We start from the raw sequence: 24,054 nt of genomic DNA, 5'->3' as shown, positions 1-24,054 counted from the left end.
GCTTTGCTTGTATACCCGATATTTACCTTTGTTACCTGCTTACCGCAGGTTGCCAGCAATGGCTCCCTGCACACTGTTGCAGTGAAAAGCCACGCTTTTGGTGATCGAACCGTTCTCGAACATAACTTGAACTGTCGAGCTTTTAGCAAAAAGCTCGAGTTCGATCTCGAGCACCCCCCAAAATCACTCGAACAGGAAATTGGCAAATCTCGAACATCGCTCATCTCTACCCATGATATATCGTGCCCCATGATATACCATGCTTCGCAATACCGTGCTCCATAATATACAGTGCTCTGCAGTAGCGTGCTCCATAATATACCGTGCTCCACAATACTGTGCCCCATAATATACCATGCTTCTCAATACCGTGCAGCATGATATACCGTGCTCCGTAATACCATGCCCCATGATATAACATGCTCCGCAATACCGTGCTCCATAATCTACCGTGCTTCGCAATACCGTGCCCCATGATATACCGTGACCCATGATATACCGTGCCCCACAATGCTATGCCTCATGGCAAGGAAAGTCAAGGTTTGACTTTAACAGAGCAGATTTCAAGGGCCTAAAGGCAAGGGTTGGTAGAATTCCATAGCACATAATTCTTAAGCTCAAAACTGTACACGAAGGATGGGAAATCTTCCGTAAGGAAATCCTTAAAACACAAGAACTAACCATACCTAAAAGGAAGAAAAATGAGAAACACCTAAAGAAACCAGGACAGATGAGCAAAGAATTAAATCACCTGCTTAAAAAGAAAATTGAAACATACAACAAGTGGAAGATGGGTATTATACCTAGGGAAGAATACATGGCAGTCTGCAGGCTCTGCAAGAGAAGTGTCAAAGGAGCTAAGGCCGAACACAAATTGAGACTTGCAAAAGAGGCCAAGAGTAAAGTAAAAGGATTTTGAAGGTATGTTAAAAGTAAAAGTAAAGTGAAGGAGACCATTGGAGTCCTGCAAAATCAAAAAGGTGAAACAGTCAACAAGTGGGAACAGCAGGTAGAGCTACTAAATTCTTATTTTGAATCTCTCTTTTCCCAAACAACTAATGCTAGCATCATCAATAATCATGATAGAAATGATGGAAGAGTCCAAGTTAACAATAAGCAAAGAATTGATATTAGAACACTTAGCCAAGTTAAAGGAAACCAAGTCCCCAGGTCCAGATGATTTTCACCCTAGAGTCATGAAAGAGATACCTGAGGAAATACTACCGCTTGCCATAATTTTCGATAAGTCATGAGAAACAGGAGTCGTCCCTCAAGATTAAAAAAGCCTGACCTCTATTGCAGGAAAAATCTTCAAGCAAATTGTCAAAGAACATTTACTTAGGTACCTGGACGGGAAGGCATTATTTAACCAAAGCCAGCATGGCTTTATGACCAATAAATCTTGTAAGACCAACCTGATTTCCTTCTATAACAAAGTCACTGAATGGTTGGACCAGGGAAATGCTGTAGATATAGTATACCTTTGACTTCAGTAAGACATTCCATATAGTATAACATGACATTCTTATTAAAAAAATGATCAAGTATGGAATTAAAAAAAAAAAAAAAAAAAAAAAAGAGGAATTCACAATTGGCTTAATGATTGTGCACAACAAATAATACTAATTTGCGACACATCAAACTGGAAGAAAGTTAAATGTGGGGTGCCACAAGGCTCTGTCCTGGGCCCAGTGCTGTTTAATATCTTTATAAATTATCTAGACAACGGAATTACTGGGAAACTTATAAAATTTGCAGATGATATTAAGATAGGAGTTGCTAACACTAGAGAGGAAAGCGATTTGTATTCAGAAGGATCTAGACATACTTGAACAATGGGTCGAGGAGAACAGTATGGTGTTTAACAGAGACAAATGCAAAGTCCTACATCTGGGTAAAAGAAATGTAAAAAACGTATATAGTATGGGAGAGATAGAACTAGGTAATAGTACAGGGGAAAGAACTTGGGCATAATAGTAGATCTTAGATTCAACATGAGCCAACAGCGTGCTGCTGCAGCTAAAAAAGCCAACAAATTCAAGGATGATAAGCACTGAATCTAGATCAAGAGAGGTAATTATTCTCCTATACTCTGCCCTGGTCAGACCCCACCTGGAATACAGTGTACAGTTCTAGGCGCCCCAATTGAAGAAAGACATCGATATATTGGAGCAAGTCCAGAGAAGAGCTGAGAGGAGATTTAATAGTGGTCTACAAATATCTGAAAGGAAGTCACAGTGCAGAGAGAACTACCCTATTCTTATTAGCACAAGGAAGTACAAGAACAAATAGGATGAAACTAAAAGGAAGGAGATTCAGATTACACATTAGGAAAAACTCGATTGCCCTTGAGGTCCCTTCCAACTCTACCATGCTATGATTCTATGATATACCATTCTCCTCAATACAATGCTCCTTTAATATACCGTGCTCCATGATATACCGTGCTCTGCAATACCGTGCCCCATGATATACAGTGTTCCGCAATACTGTGCTCTGATATACCGTGCTTTTCAATACCGTGCCCAATAGTGCTACATACAGTACATAGCTCTGCTATATCAGTGTGCAGTGATATAGCAGAGCTGTATCGCTGTGTTCAGAGCACAGCAGCATTTGAATTCTCTGCTTTGCTTTGAACACGGCGACGGCAGAAGCAGTGATCTACAGCCAGGCATTGTACTATAGATGTTGGGGTGCAATCACTGCTCCCCCTGGGATTTCTATGAATCCCATCCACTGTGCTTGTACTGTACATTGCAGTGTTTTGGACGCAGCTGAAACATGCTGCGTCTAAAATGCTGTGAACCCTGATAGTGGGCATGCACTCTAAAGGGTGCTTTACACGCTGCGACATCGCTAGCGATCTCATTAGCGATGTAACACGCTAGATCGCACATACGATTTGCAGAGATCGCACGTGTGACCGGCGCTACAAAAATGACCTATGTGCGATCTCGGCAAATCTTATCTGTAATCTGGCGTGTCACATCGCTAACGAGATCGCTAGCGATGTTGCAGCATGTAAAGTACCCTTAACACTGTCTTTGTGCTGTATGGGTATGGGTAAAATGAAGATTACACAAAGTGCTATTCATATACTCCATAAAGTGCGGTACGGCCGCCACATCGCCCAACCACATAATCATACAGTCATCGATGTAGCTCCCGTACTACACCAGACAATCATGTTAGGGATTATTCTGATAAAAGATGTACTCTTGCTCCCACATTGCCACAAAAATGTTAGAAAATGAAGGAGAGTGTTTCACCCTCATGGGCGCACCAACCAACTGTAAATAAAATTGTCCTGCAAAGAAAAATAATTCTGAGACAATAAATGTCATAATGCACTAAAAATAAAGCATTTAAGATCTGAACTATAAAAAGAAAATTCATCCAAAAACTCTTTACATGCCTTAACCCCTGGTTCATACGGAATGCAAAAATGGATGAAAATACATGTTCTGTTGGATTGATGTTCAAGAATATGGATGATTACACTGATCGCATGAACAAAGTCTCCAACATTTTTAAGGCTCTCCCTGATGAAGCCGCATTTGTTGAGGCGATATGCGCTGGAGGATGATTATGCCTCAGCAGCCCCATCTGTAATCTAGCTACTTGAGTCCCAAGCATTGCGGATTTCTAGGCCACTTTTTGGATCCTCCATATCATAGTTGCATAGTATAGTTACATAGTTGCATAGTTATTTAGATTGAAAAAAAGACCTAGGTCCATCTAGTTCAACCTTTCTCTACCAGTTCTACATTTTGTCCCCAAGTCATTTATAACCAACAATGTTATGTGTACTGAGGAAATCATCCAGCTTTTTTTTAAAAGCCGTTATAGTATCTGCCATTACTAGTAGGGCATTCCACAGTCTGACTGCTCTAACTGTAAAGAACTCTTTCCTATTTAGCTGCCAGAATCGCTTTTCTTACACTCAGTGTATGCCCCCTGGTCCTTAGTATTGTCTTTGGAAGGATTGTCATGTGCCAGTCCTTTTATATTGACCACACATGTAGTTATAAATAAGATTTCCTCTGAGACGTCTTTTCTCTGAGCTAAACATATCTAACTTTTTAAACCTGTCATCATATGGGAGGCCTTTCATTCCTTGTAGTAGTCTAGTTTGCCCGCCTTTGAACTAAATTCTGAATGTCCTTTTTAAAATGTGGAGCCCAAAACTGAATCCCATATTCTAGATGTGGCCTTACAAGTGATTTATAGAGGGGTAACAATATGTTGGGATCACGGGATCTAATCTCTCTTTTTTACACCCTTAAATCTTGTTTGCTTTAGCAGCTGCTGCCTGACATTGAATACTGCTGCTCAGCCTATTTGTAATGCGAATACCCAAGTCCTCCTGTTGTGTAGTCCCGAGTTTACTTCCATTTAATGTATACGCAGTTATAGGATTACTCTGTCCTAGGTACATTACTTTACATTTATCAACATTATATCTCATTTGCCAAGTATCTGCCCATTCTGACATCTTATCCAGATCTTTTTGTAATATTGTACTATCAAGGTCAGTTTTTAATATCCTTCATAGTTTGGTGTCATCAGCAAAGACTAACAATTTACTATAAGAAAAAACAAAATATGTCAGCTCATCGAACAAGAGCACATGTAACGTAAAGTCTGGAGGAATCCAAACAATCCAGGGTGGTGCAGAGAACTTGATTCCGGATAATCATGGAGACACAACTCTTGGTTAGTATTTCAGCAACTCTACCAGGGACTTGTAAAAATCAAAAACTTTTATTCCATGAATTTAAAATAGAGTAACATGTTTAAAAAACATATGGTTCACCAATATGGAGGTACGCTTACGCTTTTCGGACTGGAGAGTCCTTACTCATAGCTATGAGTCTTTACGTCAAGCTATGAGTAAGGACTCTCCAGTCTGAAACGCGTAAGCGTACATATATGTATATATATATATATATATATATATACGTATACGCATATACGTATATACGTATATATATATATATATATATACGCATATACGTATATATGTATGTATATATATATATATATATATATATATATATACAATATGGAGATATTGGTGAACCATATGTTTTTTTAAACATGATACTCTATTTTAAATTCATGGAATAAAAGTTACAAGTTTCTGGTCGAGTTGCTGGAATACTAACCAAGAGTTGTGACAATTTACTATCTATCCCATCCATAAGGTCATTAATAAAGAGATTAAAAATAATTGGTCCTAGCACAGATCCCTGTGGCACCCCACTGCTGACTATAGCCCATTTAGAGTATGTACCATTTATGACTACTCTGTTTCCTATCTTTTAGCAAATTCCTTACCCAGTTGCATAAAGTTTCCCCTAGTCCTTGCTTCTGCAGCTTTAGTATAATTATGTGGTACAGTATCAAATGTGTTTGCAAAGTTCAGATAAATCACATCAATTCACATAAGCTGCATTACCAATATCCAGATTTGCACTTAGCCCCTCATAGAACCCCAACAGGTTGGTTATACATGACTTATCTTTCATGAATCTTTAGCATTTTCCCTTTTAAATGTTCTATTTAATATTACTTTGAAGCTTACCATATTATGATTGCTGGTGCCCAAATGCTCCCGGACCTGTAGATCTTAAATTTTATCTGGTCTATTTAACAGGACCAGATCTAGGAAATTATCTCCCCTCGTCGTTTCATCTACCATCTAAGAGAGGAAATTGTCTTGAATAGTTGATAAGAATTTACAGCTTTTTTTTTTAAATTTTTAAACATAACAAAAAAATTAAACAGTCAATTCCATGGTCAAATAGTAAACATCAGCATACACGAGATTGATTTGTTCGTCAATGCAACTGTTAACCTTGCTAAGGAAGAAAAAATAAAGGTAGTATCACAAACAAAGAATAAGAATGTGAGTGTGAACCACAATTATGTTCTTGCTATGGTGTCGACTACCATCTCCATATGGTATGTGCTAAGTGTCTAATGATGGTCCCAAAACCCCCAACGTCCCTCCCAGGTCTTCCAGACAATACCATTCTGTATGGCGGAAATGGCTAATTAGTTTCAGGATTTCCTGAGGACTATGATGAAAACCAATTATTTTTTTCCACAGCGGAAAAACTTTTCCTGCTGACTTTTCTTTACTCCTTTCTGCTTCTGTCCGTTCCAGTCCCAATACAAGTTTCATTTGAGATATTATTGCTCCCATTGATGAAGTGCTTGGTTTAAGCCACTCACTAAACAAAGCCCAAAGAGACACCACTAAAAATATGTGGATGTTTCTAGGAATCTTTACTTTGTCTACCATACTCTGAGATTCGGGGGGGGGGGGGGGCCTAATTGGTGGAAGAGCAGAATCTGTTGTGTTTGTGTAAGTTTCGTTTCCCAACATACTTGAATCTGGTCCCTTACTCGCTTCCAATATGTTGTTACTTCTGTGCACTCCCACACCCCATGCCACAGATTCGTAAAGGGCACCCCACACTTAGGACACGCTGTAATCTGGCCAGGGCAGCTATGGGAAAACGAGATGTTAAAGCCATACAGCGCTGTGTGCATGAGCTTGAAATAAGTCTCCCTCCATCGTTCACACAAGATGGATTTTCTCACCCGTTCCCACCCTTGTAATATTGTCTTCGCTATCTCCTCATCTCCTGTCCACCTCTCCCATGTTCTGAACATTTTGCTCTGTTTTAATTTAACAAATTTGTGCCTCATGGTGCTGTACAATGAGGTGATACTCGCCATTTGGGTGCGCGGGCCTATACTGTCATCTAAGGCATGAGAGACAGATTCCCTCTCCAACTTTCTAAGTCTGGACTGACAAAAAGAATGAAGCTGCAGGACCTGCATGAAATGTTTCCCATGTATCTTGAATTTTTCCATCATTTCTTGTGGAGACATCCACCGTTTTTGCTCCCGGCACATAATGGACCCCGTTGTCTGCAACTGATCACAGCTCTGATCAATGACCCTCTTAATTTCAGCTCCCTGGGGGAACCCTGGGTGACCAAATATTGGCATATGTTTGGAAACCAGAAAGGGAAGCTGAAAGGCCTTCCTCACTACCTTCCAACATACTATGGTGTCCCTTAGTAAAAAGGAGGATCTCACTATCTGTGGCAGTTTAGCTTGTCTAGTGTGGATAAGAGCGGTCAGATCCCAAGGGGCAGCTAACTGTCGTTCTAGATGGGTGTTTGAGTAGCAACTAGTGTCGTGTATCCAGTCCACTACATGTCTAAATAAAGAGGCGATATTATAAGCACGTATATTTGGAAAATTAACCCCGCCTTCACTTCTCAGTAGCATCAGTTTTTCTAGTGCAATTCTGGGTCTTTTACCCAAATAAAATGTGTAAAGGCCTTCTTCAGTCTAATTATGACTAAATGTTTTGAAATCAAGGACAGGGTTTGCAAGGGGTATAGGAGCCTGGCAAAGCTAACCATTTTAACCAGGTGACATCTACCCAAAAGAGATATTGGTAAGTGATGCCACCATTGTAGTTCCCCCAATATTTTACCTATAAGGGGGGTGTAGTTAAGTGAATAGAGTTGATCTGGTCTCCTCTCGGTCTCCTCCCTATCTTTACCTCCAAATACGTTATGTATGACTTTGAGACATGTAGGTCCAGACCTAGCTTGACCCATTGCTCCTGAGGTATTTTGTCTCCTAATTCTAGAAGTTCACTTTTGTTGATGTTAATCCTGTACCCCGAATATTCACTGAATTCTGAATAAAGTCAAAGATCCTCATCAGCTGCTCTAGTGGTCTTGACAAAAAAGTATGACGTCATCCGCAAATAGAGCAATCTCAACTTTATCTTTGCCTACTCTGATTCCGTCAAATAGATCTGACTCCTCCATAAATCTAGCAAAGTGTTCCATGGCCAGGTTGAACAGCAATGGTGATATTGGAAATCCCTGTCTGGTCCCCTTGTGTAAGTGAAAAGAATCAGAGAGGAATCCTGGTGTGTGTACTCTAGCTGTAGGACTATTGTAGACCCCATCCAAAAATGTTCTAAATTTGCCTTTTAAATTGAACGAGTCCAACGTCGCCCCCAGCCACTCCCAACTAACGTTATCAAATGCTTTCTCTGCATCAAGAGTTAGGAGGGCTGGTCTGTCTCCTAAATGCTGCTGTCGTCCTACCTCGTCCAGCACTGTCAAAACTTTTCCTATGTTTTTAACTGCAGCTCTTCCCTTAACAAATCCCATCTGACCTCGCTTCACCAGTTGGGGAAGCACCATTGCTAAGCGGTCAGCCATTATTTTGGATATAAATCTTTTGGTCTAAGTCAATAAGTGAAATAGGTCTATAGGAACCAGCCTCCAAGGGGTCTTTGCTATGCTTTGGAATTACGTAGTCAATACCAGGGAAACCTGTTCCTTAAATGCTTTGTAAAATTCCACACTATACCCATCAGGACTGGGTGCCTTTCCATTTTGAAGATGACTTATAGTTTGCTTCACCTCTTCTTCCGTTATGTCTGCATTAATTACATCCTGCTGCTCCTGCGTGAGTTTAGGGAGAGATAAGCTTTGGAGGAAGGCTCTACCCACTGTCGTATTTGTGTGTGAGAGTTTGTATAGATCTTTATAAAGGTTTTGTAGAGTGGAATTTATTTTTTTGGGATCAGAGGTTACCGTTCCTTGTCCATCTTTTATTCTGACTATGGGTGATACTTGTAAACGTCCCTTTGCCAATTTCACCAGAAGCTTACCCGTTTTGTTGCCGTATCTAAGTAACTCGACCTCTTGCCTAGATCTATACACCTGCTCCCTCCTGTCTATCCATGTCTCAAACTCTTGTTTGGTCAGTTTCCAATGTTCTCTGTTTTGAGTTGAGGGGTTCTGCAGGAACTCTGTATAGGCATGTGTGAGTTTTGCACTCGATTCAGAATACCCCTGCTTCACTTTTTTCTTAAGGGTAGAGACGTACTTTAAAATTCTGCCTCTCAGCATCGCCTTTGCTGTGTTCCAAAACAGAGCAGTTTCATCTACGTGTTCTCTGTTGTCAGATACAAACTCATCCCACCAGCAGCGCAATTTGTCATTGAATCCCTTGTCCTTTGTCAGGAAGGCTGGAAACCTTCATAGAAAGTCTGTTCCCCTGACCACCCTGTCTGTCAGTTCCATACCCACTGGGGCATGATCTGATATAACCAAATCAAAAATTTTGACCGACTTCAACCTGTTTAATAGACTCTCAGAGGTCAGGAGGTAGTCAATTTTCGACCAGGACTGGTGGACATGGGAAAAGTGAGTAAATTCTCTAGCATCAGGGTGCAGCCAGCGCCAGACATCCCTCAGCCCAGTCTCATTAAGTAGAGAGGTGAGTGCATTCTCCTCTCTCTGCGGGGTCCTACCCTGACTCCTTCTATCTTCCTCTATCATATGTACCGTATTAGTCACCTCCAGTAATTATCAAGAGAGAATTATCCAGGACAATTTTTCTCTATAGCTTCAGAAAAGTATTTGTTTGAACTGTTAGGGCCATAAATGTTATATATAGAATAGGTTTCTCCTCTATGGTCTATAGTGACCCGTACTCCTCTTCCCTGGTCGTCACACTCCTGAGACAATAATTTAAAAACGAAGTTGCGGTGGAACAAAATCACTACCCCTGCATGTCTACCCTGTTCTGCCGACCCCACTACTGTCCCAACCCAGAATCGTTTAAGCCTGAAAAAATCCTCTTCCCTTAAGTGAGTCTCCTGAAGTAGGACAATGTCTGGGGAGAATCGTTTAAGGTGCCTCAGAATCTTAGACCTTTTGTTCAGAGATCGTAGACCCTTTACATTCCAGGAAATGACAATCATAGGAGTCCCTGTTAGTTTTGGTTACTACCTGTTACCAGATACTTGATACTTGTGGAAGTGTTAAACAGCATGCAGAATCTGTCTGTGACTCCTGAAAGAAGAAAGGTGTTAAAAAAAACAAAAATATCCTAGGGCAACAATAACTCTAAATTCGAAATGCACTGTGATGTGTTCCGAACTGCGCGCACTACCAGAAGTGCTATGGACTTCACTTTTTTCTGAGATTGGGAAAGTGGTTGATTACACAAGCATATTAGAGAAACTCAACCTGCACCACATGAAATGTAGGGAATATCAATCAGGACGACATCCGTATCCCCCAACTATCCCCTCCCAATTTGTCTAAACAGACCACTCCACCTCCTCCCCCACCAAACCACAGGACACATCCCCAGATGGGGATAGAGATGGAGACAGAGATGATGTGAACAAGCATCCTCTGGCATGGCAGGCCCCACTTGACATGACATAACCCATTCCTGGCCCCTCCCTCACTAACCCTCACATTCTCTCCTCCCAAAAAATGTTAATTCATTCATTAGCTTGGTATCATCTCGCAAACAGCTCGGATAAGAGTCCAGAATGTTTTAAGGGAAAGCGGGTAAGGGTATATACTACATCACCATTCACAAGTTATCACTGGATTGCTTCACCTATTACGACCTGTTGACCTCTGGGATTTCGGTGACATTGTTCAGCTGTCCCCCTCTCGGTCTCCTCTTCTCTGCAGTTTTTGCCGTTTGCAGTATTTTTTTAATGTCTCTTTCGGCGTCCCTTGCCGGGTTGTAGACAATGTTGACACCATCCTTTTGGAAAATCATCAGTAATGCTGGGTACTGAAGTGTAAAGCTCTTCCTAGCTTGATGCAGAGACACATATTTTGCTGAAGGCTCTTCTTCGCTTGGCCACATCTGCAGAATAATCTTCGAACAGAAGAAGTTTCATTCCTCTTATGATCAATGGTTGGGTTCTCTTTCTGTAGGCTCTTATTATGTCAAACTTGTCGTTGTAGTCCAGTAATTTCATGATCACTTGGCGTGGTCTTGTCTGATCACCAGATTTTAGGGCATGGGAGCGCAGGTCTGGGCCCACCCTGTGAGCCCTTTCGACTCTATAGCCTCTATTAATTCCCAGAGCCGCTGGGAGTTCTCTTTCACATAAGCGTTGAAGTTCGGCTACGGGAACCGCTTCAGATAGCCCCACCATTCTTAGGTTGCTCCACCTGGACCTATTCTCGAGATCATCAACCTTGTCCGCTAGGACTTTCGTTTCTGTGATCGTTTCCTCTAACTGTGAGGACAGTTGCTTGTTATCATCTTCCAGGGATGACACTCTCTGTTCCAACTCCTCTATCTGTCCTTTATGTTTGTTTAATTGCCCCTGAAAGTTGTGGAGGGCATTCTGGATAGCTTTCTCTATGGTTTTCTGGATCTCTGGCATGATATTGGCTGCAACCTCTGTTGCCATTGTTTTAAAGTCTACCTTTTGCATGTGCGTGTCAACTGCTTTGTTGCTGTCATTAGAGTGTTCGGCAGATTCACTCACAAAGGCATTGTGAAGCGGTTGAGATATATCAACAGGGACTTGTTCTTCCAGGGGGCTCGGTGCCATTTCTTCGTCCCCTTCGCTGCTGGGCCCTGTCTCTTACGCGAGAGTAATCCATTTTTTGTGCACTATGTAGGAGGTACTGCTCCATACAGCACAGGTCTGTAAGTTGCAAAAGCACCGTACCTTTAACGAGGGGAAACAATAAATTGTAGTGTGAGGGTCTTAGTATATGAGTGGCTTACTGTCAGCTCCTACAGAAGCCAGCAATCAATTTACAAGATGCAGTTCTGTATGATGGCCACTAGAGGGAGGCAGTGTCCTGCAGATGGCTTTGTGTGAGATGCACTATATTCTTTCACCCACTATATGTCTCACTGCCTGCTTCCCGGGGATCCAGCAGTCGGGCAGGCTGAGTTTTCAAAGAGAGAAAAAAATGGACGTTTCCCGCCCAGAAAGCTTTCTCCTGCCTGTGTCAGTGTTCACCATGCAGCTTTCTCTGCCGTCCAGACCTCCAGCAGTCCTCAGGATGCTCTCTTCAGAACAGGGGAGGACAGTTCTTAGAACAGTCTAGGGGGGCAGAGGGACACCAGCGGGGACCTCAACCAGCATTTCAGTGATCTGTGCCACCCAAGGGGTTGAGGGGGGGGGGGGCGAGCGTGGACCACCCTAACCTACCCCTGACCCAGTCTCTGTCCCTGGCCTCAGCTCTTAATGGCAGGCTCCAGCCCAGCCTGCTGTGTTCTGTCTTTCTCACTGTAATCTGGCCAGAGCGAGGGATATCAACAGCAGTCTCCACAGCAGGAATCCTGGGTCAGGGGATCCTCCGGTCTCTACCCCATTGTGTCTGCCAGACCCTCAATTTGTCTCTCACCCAGCTTTTTCCCAGGGAGTCTCTTGCAGAGGCAGCTATCACCCAGCAGCTGTGTCTTTGGGGTGTTGGATGGGCACAGATCCGTCCCCGATTCTTAGTATGATCTCTTGCAGGTGCAGGAGCTCCTCACCACACATCCTACATCCTCAGCGCCGGAACAGGAAGTCTCCAGAATTTACAGCTTTTAGCACAACTAGAAGATTCTTTGTCCCATTGAATGTCTGGATAGTTGAAATTCCCCATAATAAGAACCCGATTATGATTATTATTATTATTATTATTATTATTATTAGCTGCCTTTTCAATTTGTTCCAGCATTTCACCCTCTACCTGTTCATTTATGTTAGGAGGCTTATAGCAAACTCCAATTAGCATTTTTCCATTATTCCCCTTCCAAAGTACATGTACCCATATTGACTCTACATTGTTACAGTTCCCCCCAATGTCATCATTCAACACCGGCTTTAGGTTACATTTGACATATACCCACTCCACCACCTTTTTTGTCTTTCCTGTCCTTCCTAAATATAGTGTAACCCTCTAAGTTTTTCACTCAGTCATGGCTTTCATCCAGCCAGGTTTCTGTAATGCCCACCACATCATAATTCATGGTTGACATAAGAGTCTCCAATTCATTAATTTTGTTTGCAAGACTTCTTGCATTTGCTAGTAGACATTTACTACTATTAACACATTTATTACTCCTAGTCTCCCTATATTCCTTGCATGTCCCAGCCCCCCCTATTCCTTCATTGACCCCTACCGTCTCACTGTCTCTATCTTCTCTATCTATCCCCTTATCTGTTTTACTACTCTCCCTCCCCCCAGATTTTAGTTTAAAAGCTCATCCGTCTGACCATTTTCTCCCCCAGCACAGCTGCACCCTCCCCATTGAGGTGCAGCCCGTCCCTACCATAGAGCCTATAGCCGACTGAGAAATCGGCCCAGTTCTCCATGAACCCAAACCCTTCCTTCCTGCACCAATTTCTAAGCCATGTATTTATCTCCCTAAGCTCCCGCTTTCTTTCTAGTGACGCTCGTGGCACCGGTAGTATTTCTGAAAACACCATCTTGGAGGTACTGGACTTCAGCTTCTGTCCTAGCTTCCTGTAATTATTTTTAAGGACCTTTCTCCTGCTTCTAACTTTGTCATTAGTACCAATGTGTACCATGACCACTGAATTTTCCCCAGCCCCACCCAGCCGCTGGGTTTTCCCCAACCCCACCCAGCAATCTGTCTATCCGATCCGCAATATGCCGAACCCGAGCACCCGGCAGACAACACGCTGTTCGGCATTCACGGTCTCTGCAAGAGATGACCCTGTCTGACCGCCTAATTATAGAGTCCCCTACCGCCAACATCTGTCTGGGCTTTGTTACACTCCAATTTCCCTCCTTCCTACAGCAGTTGTTGACATGGTTGTTAGGAGCCACATGCTGCTGTAGTGATCCTAGTCCTGGCCCTTTATTCCTAATATCAGCCAAACAGGCATATTTACTAGGTTGTGCCAGATCAGGGCTAGGCTCCTTGACACTTTTCCCCCTACCTTTTCTCTAACGGTTACCTAACTACCTACCTCTGGGTCCTGACCTTCCCCACCTCCACCCTCCTCCATAGCACTGGCCCCAGCCAGAGAAAGCTCAGTGAGCTCTAAATTCCTCTCCAGGTTTGCAATGCTCCCGAGTGTTGCAAGCTGCATATTTAGATTAGTTACCTGGGCTTCCAAATATGTAACATGCTTGCATTGAGTGCAGACATATTCACCCTCGAACGGCTGTTCAAGGCATGAATACATCTGACAAGATACACACCTGGTAGCATTGTCCATGGAGCACATACTAAATGGGGATAAACAATACAGATAAAAGTAGACAAAGAAAAAGCAATGGGAAGGATAACTTCAAACTGTTCTCTTGTGTCAAACTATGATATTGTGCTTAAACTATGCACTTACCTGTACCACCACACTTCACTGGACCCCCGCAAGCTCAGTGACCCTCGCTTGCTGGCTGGGATATGTAGTTCTCCAAGAAGATTCTAGAAACAGCTGTGTAGCCACTACTACTAATTAAATCACAAAACACATCTTTTTTTTTTTCTTCTTCAAAGTATCACAGACAAAACAGACACAAATCCCTGATGAAATTTAAACAATTGCACAGTTATCACAACTATGATATTGTGTTTAAACTATGCACTGCACCCCTTCACTTCACTGGACCACCGCAAGCTGTTACCCTCGCTTACTGGCTCTGTGGGCATAAGTGGGCTTTACTCCTCTATTCACACTGAATTTTCCGTCCTGTACAGGGCACAACCAGCAGATTTGAGTTCATTTAATGGTGTGCTCATTATTTTGTAGGGTCTGTTTTGTTTATACATGCAGTGTATTATAGTACTATTTGTGGAGTATATATTCTTCCCATGGTGTCCTGCATTTATTTTAATTTTTTGACAATAATAGAAGTTTAAATATGGTATCCCTTTATAGCATTGTAGTACTGATGGGGTTAATTGTTATCTGCTATTGGCTCATGTTTAACATCTTTGGCATTTTTTATTTTGTGTTTTGTGTAACCCATGTGTATTTTGTATTAATAAAGTTTAATAATTAATTGTGATTGTTGGTGGTGTGCTCCTTCTATGCTTTGTCTTTTCTCTTTCTAAATGGTTATTTTACAAGCATGGAGCATCCCCGCTACTATAGTATATGATATTAGTGGTGCACCTCATTTAATTCATAACATTTTTAAGGCTAACACGATATGCGCAAAGATGGTACTTTAACAGAGCACTCATGACGAAGGAAATTAAAACTTGGTGGGACCTTATTACTATGATAATCGTATGGTCCCTAGAGGTTTAAGGGTTAAGAAGATTCCTGCTGCTATTTTTTGGAGAATTTTGTTGTGGAATGGAATAATCTCACGGAGTGTTCACTGCAATTAATTAAATTGATTGTTTCCTATGAGAAAAAAAGAACTGGACGCTATTAAAAATGACATCAAAACATTACTGGAGAAGCTTGAACTGCTTAACACTATAAGTCCCAGAAATTTCGAGCTCCAAAGGGTTCCAAAGGTAGAAATGTTAAATGACCCCTCTCTGGGACTTCTAGTGTTAAACCTTGGGAAGATTTAATATTATTTGGTTCTAAATTGAAAGCTTATATAAGGAAACTAGAACATGCCATCAGAAAAGTTAGAGTGGAAATTTCAACGAGATAAGAATGACTGTCACGCAGTGACTACCGGGGTTCCGCCAGGTACACTGGATCCCCCAGCGACTGCCGCAACGCACAGGATACATGTTACAATGGTGGGCCCTTGCACTAGGGAAAGGGGGAGCAGGGTCACCTAAACTCATCTGAGGCTGATCCCTGCACTCCTGAACGTCTCTATATGGGTTTTTTCACCTTGTCGCGGATCACATACCTATCCCTGTGTCTCTCTGGTCTCAGCCCTATGTAGTGTATAGGGCAGCGGAAACTGTAGTCCCGCTCTAGATTAGACACAGAGAGGATAAGACGGATGGGTTGTAACAGCGTGTCCCTTACCCGCTTGTGCTCATGGTGTAATAGTCTGTCCCTCCTTTGTACTGCTTCTGCTGGGAGATTGTTTGTTCTCTCAGCATGGGATTCCTCCAATCCACAACTTGGTAGACAGAACAGAGCCAGGACGTCTAAAGTCCATTCATGTATCAAATGTCCAGGGGGATGTAGGGCCACCTTAGGGGCTGATCCCAGGAGAGAAGAACAATGAGACCCATGTTAGTTCAGTTAGTTGGATCTCGGCTGGAGAAGGACTAGGATTTATGAGGCTGGATCCTAGAGCCTGTGTGTGGACTGTCACAGATTGGAGATCAGTGGCCACGTGGGATTGTGTTTTGTTGTTCACCCTGTTGGACTCAAGGAACTCGTATAAGGACCATTGCCATATTTTCCCTGGCGTTGGATTACCGGGAGGCGCCCCTGGATCTTTTGTTTTGTTGTGGGCTCCTTGCAGACTTTAAAGATTTATATTTATGTTTGGTGCTTTATCTTTGTGGTTCCAATAAAGCCCTTTGGATTGTTCCTTGGCCTGGCGTCCCTCACTGCTCTGTCGCATACCCCGTCACAAACTGGTTGGCAGCGGCGGGATCAGAGCAGAAAGAATGGAGGACAACGGCCCATTAACATCTGGAATCAGAACCTCAGGATACAGGAACTGGACTGTGGTGAGCCTACAAACAAAGGCCCGTGAATTAGGAGTCGGCTACAAAGGATTCTCTAAGGAGCAACTAATTGAGGTGTTGGAAAACGCTTTCCTACAAGATGGCACCGAGGAGCAATTTCCACAGCAAGGGGAGGAAAGACGGGAGCTGGAGGTAAATACCCAAAAAAGTCAATGGGTTGTGTGGTATGAGGAGGAGATGGCACTGCTTGGAGATGAGGGCGCCATTGAATATAAGATGGATGCCATTCGCAGAGCTCAAGAGAGGGCATTGCTGGAGAGGAAGTTTGCTGTGGAAGCAGCTAGAGGCTCCAGACAAACTGTTACCACAGCACCCACTATGAGGGAATTCTCCAGAGTGTCCCGCAAGGACTTTAAGCCATTTAATGAAGCTGCAGGCGACATTGAGGGCTTCTTCCAGGACTTTCAGCATCAATGCTGATTTAACGGAAGTTCCAGAAAGGGAGCGAGTCAGACACCTGGTGGGCCTCTTGGAGGATGGAGCTGCCGACGCCTATAGAGCTATGGACCCTCAGTGGAATTGTGAGTATGGGGAGATAAAACAGACCATTCTAGAACATTATGCCGTGACCCCAGATACTTATAGGACTCAGTTTCGTACGTTAGCCTGTGATGGGGAAGTGTCTTTCAAGATGTATGCCCACAGACTGAAACAAGTATGCCATCGCTGGCTGGAGGGAGAGGAGGCCTTAACTTGGGAGACGTTCATCCAGGTCATCCTAAAAGAACAGTTTTATGCCAAGTGCCCTACTGAGATCCGGGATTGGGTGTGCGAGAGGAGACCAGAGACAGTGGAACAAGCTGCTGCTCTAGCTGATGAGGTGCCCTGGAACCGAACATTCAACCCTACATCTTCACCATACACTAAAGAACCTGGAGCCAACACCCAAAATGCAGACGGATTGTCCAAGCAAAAGGAGCCCTGAGTCAGGGTCGGCATGTTTACGTGTACTTGACAAGCGACCTGTTGAGGTCACTAGTCCATACACAAATGGAGGGGGAAAGGGGTTGTAACAGTGTGTCCCTACTCGTTTGTGCTCATGGTGTAATAGTCTGTCCCTCCTTTGTACTGCTTCTGCTGGGAGATTGTTTGTTTTTCTCAGCATGGGACTCCTCAAATCCACAACTTGGTAGACAGAACAGAGCCAGGATGTCTAAAGTCCATTCATGTATCAAATGTCCAGGGGGAGGTGGGCCCACCTTAGGGGCTGATCCCAGGAGAGAAGAACAATGAGACCCATGTTAGTTTGATCTCGGCTGGAGAAGGACTAGGATTTATAGCTGAGGCTGGATCCTAGAGCCTGTGTATGGACTGTCACAGATGGGAGATCAGTGGCCACGTGGGATTGTGTTTTTGTTGTTCACCCTGTTGGACTCAAGGAACTTCATATAAGGACCATTGCCATATTTTCCCTGGCGTTGGAATACCGGCAGGCGCCGCTGGATCTTTTGTTTTGTTTTGTTGTGGACTCCTTGCAGACTTAAATGATTTATATTTATATTTGGTGCTTTATCTTTGTGGTTCCAATAAAGCCCTTTGGATTGTTCCTTGGCCTGGCGTCCCTTACTGCTCTGTCGCATACCCCGTGACATGGGTAAAATATACAGCAGTCTTACAAAGCACTCAACACAACAAAAGGTAATAATGAGGAACGGACCACAATGGAAAAACCAAACAGGACTAAAGAAGGGAAAATGACACACCTTTCACCCATCAAATGTTCTCAGAATCGTTTTCTGCTCCACAGCTCAGGTTCCCTCTAGAAGCAAGTACAGCAGAAAATATCACCAGCGATTTGCCTGGACTAGGAGTGAAGTCTTTATAGCAAGGCTAATTAGCAATAGAGACCAGCCCATACCTTTCATTCAGAGTTTCAGGCGTTAGAGGATCTACTTAACCTTGGCAGCACTAGATAAAAGAGAATCTTCACAGTCAGAAGTAGTAATCTGAGTAAAGGTGTATGAAGCCTTGCGCTGTGATCTCCTGACAACAGAAATCAAGGGACTACTGTCCGTCGTGGTACCCTCGTGACACTATGATACTGACAGTGTTTATGAATGGGGGAGGTGTAGTAGGAATTAGCATTCCCCCTAAATAAATTCTGAAAAAAGGATGGGCTCACAAACGCCTTGTTAATACTCATTTTCAGCTCTACTGATAACGAGAGGAGCTCTGATGTTTATTCCGATGATTCTGCTAATCCACCCTCGAGTGATGTACATGTACAAAATAAGCCTTTTTCATACTAACCCAATGCTTAATCAAAATAAAAAAACAAAAACAAAAAAAACTGAGACTTAGAAGGGGGGGAAAGCATCACAAACAGGCTTCCCAGGAGGCATACGAGAAAAAGGAGATGAAGGGTAATACATATGATGTGATTAATTTATCCTCATATATTGTAGAGCCTGAACAAATATCTGTACTATCCAAGGGTTTAAAATTTGCCCCTACTTTTCATTTTTATTTAGACCATGCCATCTTAATGTAAACAGGTTCACAAGGTCTATTTCAGTAAAAAAACAAACATTTTTTTCCAGAACTGTAATGATTTTCCTAGTGTTTCAACCTGTATGGATTCTTCTGAATCTCATGGGTTTTTTTTTCAAATGTGGTTGATTTTGAAGATCAGATAGTTGGTAGGGACCTACCTGTATTGGACATTGAGTCTAAAAGTCATATCTCCATAATTAATCAAGCTGATAATATTGTCACAAAGAACCCATAATTTTATCCTGTGCAGTGAAGATCCGTAGCAATGGACACGTTTCAAACATTGGTTCAATCTAATTTCACTAAGTTACATAGTATAGTATAGATTGTGCCATCTTATTTAATATCTAATCTGTACAACAGAAAACCGGAATCAACTATATCTAGACTTAGGAAGAATTCAGATCTATCCGACACACTGATAAAGGCGGGTTGGTGGTTATTTTGAATACTTCCTTATACATTACTTTGAATTAATTTATTTTGAGGGATTCCCATATGTAGCTCAAACTTGCAGGTGACCTAACTCCAACTTTTCAACAGTAATTGAAAAATCTTTTAGATGAAGGATTAGCTCTAGCCACGATTACTAAAAAACATTATGAATATATGTTTGTTCAGTTTCCTATAATAACCATTTTTTATTCATTGCCTAAGTTACAAAAACATCCATTTTCTGCTCCCATGTGTCCTTTTGTGGCTGGCATAGACTCTCCTAATGAGAACCTATGCTAGTGGTTCGACACTCTTTTGCGGCCCCTTTTGCCTTATGTTCCAGTTATTTGAAGGATACAAAACTTACTAAATTTACTCAATTCTATCACATGGTCAGGATTAAGATATGTAAAGACTATTAGGATTTACCAAGCTCATCCTGATTGCCCTGGTGCGGTGGCAATTGGAGTAATATAAGGCGTTAAGAACATTTGTGATTTGTCAAAAATCACAACTGCCATCAAGCCCTGGATTAGTAATGGGTAGGGGTCTATGAGACCTTCCCATTACTAATCGTGTAAGTAAAAAGAAACAAAACAAGGAAAATCATTTTATTGAAAAAACAAAAGTAACACCCTCTTTCTCCAATGCATTAACCCCCAAAACACCCCTGCAGGTCATACGTAATACTGTACATACGAGGTCCTACAATGATTGCGGCTCTGCTACATCCTAAAGTCACAGTGCGTGGTCAAATTACAAAACGGGACCGCTCATTGCAGCCGTCGGGACACACTGATGAAGCCGCAGTTGTGAGCGATGATGTCAGTGAGTTCTCCTAAGGTTATAGCTGGCAGTTCTCATGGTACCCCAGCTGCGACCTTAGGTAAACTCACCCGTGGTGAACTCATTAAACTTCAAGTAAACTCATTGAATTCAATGCCAGATTACTGGATTTGGCTTTGTGCACACGTTGAATATTTTGTTGCAGACATTTCTGTACCAAGTCTGCATCTCCTGGCAGAAAATTGCATCAAAATGTGTAAAGTATCGCATTTTTGGTACATTTTTCTGCCTGGGTATGCAGATTTGATGCAGAAATGTCTGCAACCAAAAAATGTCTGCCTAATCCGGTATGGAGGTCAATGAGTTCACCTGAGGTGAAGTTACCTGAGGTTACAGCTGCGGTATCGTAGGAATCCCAATGACATCAGGTGAACTCATTGAACTCAATGGCAGATTACCAAATTAGGCTATATGCGCTCATTGCGTGTTTGGCTGCAGACATTTCGGCACCAAATTTGCATCTCACTGCATAAAAACGCAATGCATTTTTGTTGTGTTTTTCTGCCAGGGGATGCAGATTTAGAGCAGAAATTGCTGCAAGTGAACACTCAACAGGAGCATATAGCCTAATCCGGCATGGAGTTCAATGGGTTTACCTCAGGTGAGTTCACCTGAGGTCAATTTTGGGGTACTGTGGGTACCACCAGCTGTAACCTCAGGAGAACTCACTGACGTCATCGCTAGTTCACATATGCGGCTCCATTGTGTCCCCACGGCCACAGTGAGTGATCATGTTTTCTAATGTGACCGTGTACTCCGACCTCATGATGTAGCAGCGGGATTTTCGTGGGAATTTGTGTGGATTATGTCGGACTTGCGCAGGTGTTTTTGGAGGGTAATAAATCAGAGAAGGGGTGTTTTTTAATGAAAAAAAATAAAAGGATTTTTCTGTTTATTTTTTTCACTTGCACGTTTAGTAAAGGGGGGGGGTCTCATAGATTTTTTTGACTTATCACAGCTGTCAATAACCCCTTATTTTACCCTGATTGCCTTGGTGTAGTGGGGGAGTCTGATAAAGTGACAAAATTGGCGCATCTAGTGGATGTGCCAATTCTTGGGCGGCTGCGGGCTGCTATTTATAGGCTGGGGAGGGCCCAATAACCATGGGCCTCCCCAGCCTGAGAATACCAGCCAGCAGATGTCTGCTTTTTCTTTGCTGGGTGTCAAAATTGTTGGAGCGCACATACTGTTTTTTTTTAAATAATTAGAAAGTTGCATGGGTCCCTCGTACTTTGATACACAGCCAAGATAATGCACACAGCTGGGGCTTGCATTCTCCAGCTGTCTGCTTTATCTACACTGGGTATCAAAATACCTTACCATGGACCCTATACCATTTTTCCAATTTTTTATTTTTATACTTTACTTGGGGGACCCAGACAGCTATTGTGAGGGCAACCATTCACAGACACTGTCAGAAAGGGTGGGCGGGGACTATTCATAGTCTTTAATGAGCGGACCCGGAAGTAGTTGTGACAGCCGAGCAGACACTCGGTAAGTATAATTGTCCTACTTTAATCTACATTTTGCTTCCTTTTTCAGCACTCCAGTCCTTACTACAAGTGTTTTATAACCCTTAAATTCAGGTCTCTTAGACTTATATGGGGTTCGGCATGCAGGGTGAAGTTCAGAAGAAAGTCTGGTCTTGAACCAGAGTTTATTTATTTATTTTTTTAATAAAGTGAACATGTCCGGTTCAATATGCACCCAGAACGAAAAGCAGTTCTAGGTGTATATTTCTAATCCCTGGCCATGCCCATGCCATCCCTGCCCCTGTGTCTAGTAGCATACATACAAACTTCTTTAGAAAAAGTATTTCTAAAGATTCTTTGATATGCAAATGAGCGCAGGGACTAGTCGCAAGGGCGTTAGTTCCTGCTCTCATTCCACCCTCTTAGCATGCTATTCAATGCCCATTGCTTAGTGTCATCAGTGGTGATGTGCGTACTTGTTTCTATTGTCACCGCATCAGGCGCCTGCGCATGATCAGAAGTCACCACACTTACGGCCATGCAATATATACCTCTCTGAAGCTGGGACACATACACCCGGCTTCATAGTGCGCATGACCGGAAGTGCAAAGCATTCTGATCATGTGCACTGACCCTAAACCCGGCGTTCTAAAGCGGTCAGAACTGACACGTACGCGCATCACCGCTGATGATGACACTGGGCATTGAATAGCATGTTAGCACGCCCCTGTGGGCATGCTACCATGCTTAGAGGGCGGACTGAGCACAAGAACTAATGCCCTTGCAACTAGTTTGAGTTCATTAGCATATCATAAAGATCTTTAGAAAGACTATCTATTTATCTCTTTATATATGCTAATAGATACTGGGACAGTTAGGCAAGGATTAGCAATATGCACCCAGAACCGCACGTGGTTCTGTGTGCATATTGCACCTGACAGGTTCACTTAAAGTTTGGCCATACTCACTGAATTTGAATATCTGTGGGTTCGACTATCTCTAGAAACAACTGGTGAAATAGCCATACAGAAATTACAGTGTTTGATAGTGACCTATTTAACTAGTATTATTGTAAAGTTATGTTCTCCTTCTTCAAAACATAGAATAATAATATAAATGTAACTAAATGAGGACTTTTCTCATTTTCCCATCTCAATTCATTAGACCCTCCAATATCTGCTTCAGAATTCTAAAGACAAAGTAGAAATCACTTCCACTACTACTGCCAGTAGCAACCATCCAATTGTCCCCTACTCCTTAAAGATCTCCATGCAAGAGGTTGAAGAGTTACGCAGGCAACTTGGAATTGTAACCGCTACAGCTTGTGGCCCCCAGGTAAAATTATGTATTTGTCACTATTTTCATATCCTAGATGTATGTTACATTCATAGTGCTCATTTGTCTAAATTACCATGTTTTAATATTTCTATGCTTTCAGCCAATGGACATTTTGCGTAAACAGCTCAGAGACAAACTGAATAAGAATATTGGACAGTCAGTTCCATTATTCCCACAATGGGTGTATGAGCGACCAGCTTTGATTGGAGATTTCTCTGCTACATCTAGTACAAGTACAGATTTCACCATACCCATAGGTTTGTATGACTATATTAATGGCATGAGATTTCATATTTTTTGCCTCTTTTATTATCCCTTTATCCCAAGGCCTGAAAAAACCTTTCTGGCTAGGCCTTTTTTTTACAAATTGGACCACTATCACTTTATAAGGTTATATCTCTGGAACGCTTCAACGGATCCCAGCGATTCTGATATTGTTTGTGACATATTGTGCTTCATGATAATTGTAAATTTAGGCCGATATTTTTTGTTTATTTGAATATTGGAAATTTGGTGAACATTTTACAATTTTCAAACTTTTGACATTTTATGCCCATAAATCCGAGAGTTATGTCACATAAAATAGTTGCTAAATAACATTTGCCACATATCTACTTTACATCAGCACATTTTTTAAAACATAATTTTTTTTTGTTAGGAAGTTAGCAGGGTTCAAAGTTAACCCCTTCACGACCGCGGGCAGTAAAATTACGTCCTATTTTAACGTGACTTAACGACCAGGGACGTAATTTTACTGCCTAAACTTCATTTGATTGCCGTGGCCATAGCAACGGCTTTCAAATGATGTCCCCTGCTGTTTCTTACAGCAGGGGACCTTTGCTTGACCCCAGGGGGGTGGCATCGCCACCCCCTATCGACGATCGATGTGATTGGCTGTTCAAATCTGAACCGCCAACCACATCGATCGCACTAATTTCGGCAAAAATAATGCCCGAATTAGTGCGATCCTGTGAGATCCAGCTATGAGATGCCG

At 42.4% G+C, this 24,054-nt stretch overlaps 1 protein-coding gene across 5 annotated transcripts in view; it reads left to right on the top strand.

The window, feature by feature from the left end:
* The window catches only part of TUBGCP2 (tubulin gamma complex component 2), a 948,782-nt gene that overhangs the window by 360,971 nt on the left and 563,757 nt on the right, over positions 1-24,054 (top strand). For all 5 annotated transcript variants that reach the window (XM_075349130.1, XM_075349129.1, XM_075349127.1 and 2 more), the window contains 2 exons: positions 22,887-23,057; positions 23,161-23,317. In XM_075349130.1, the coding sequence (XP_075205245.1) occupies positions 22,887-23,057; positions 23,161-23,317 (328 nt within the window). The remainder of the gene's footprint in view (positions 1-22,886; positions 23,058-23,160; positions 23,318-24,054) is intronic.

The sequence above is a fragment of the Anomaloglossus baeobatrachus genome, chromosome 5 (assembly GCF_048569485.1).
Source record: "Anomaloglossus baeobatrachus isolate aAnoBae1 chromosome 5, aAnoBae1.hap1, whole genome shotgun sequence".
Classification (NCBI taxonomy): domain Eukaryota; kingdom Metazoa; phylum Chordata; class Amphibia; order Anura; family Aromobatidae; genus Anomaloglossus; species Anomaloglossus baeobatrachus.
Note: the sequence above shows the minus strand (reverse complement) of the source record. Positions and strands in the feature narration are given on the sequence as shown.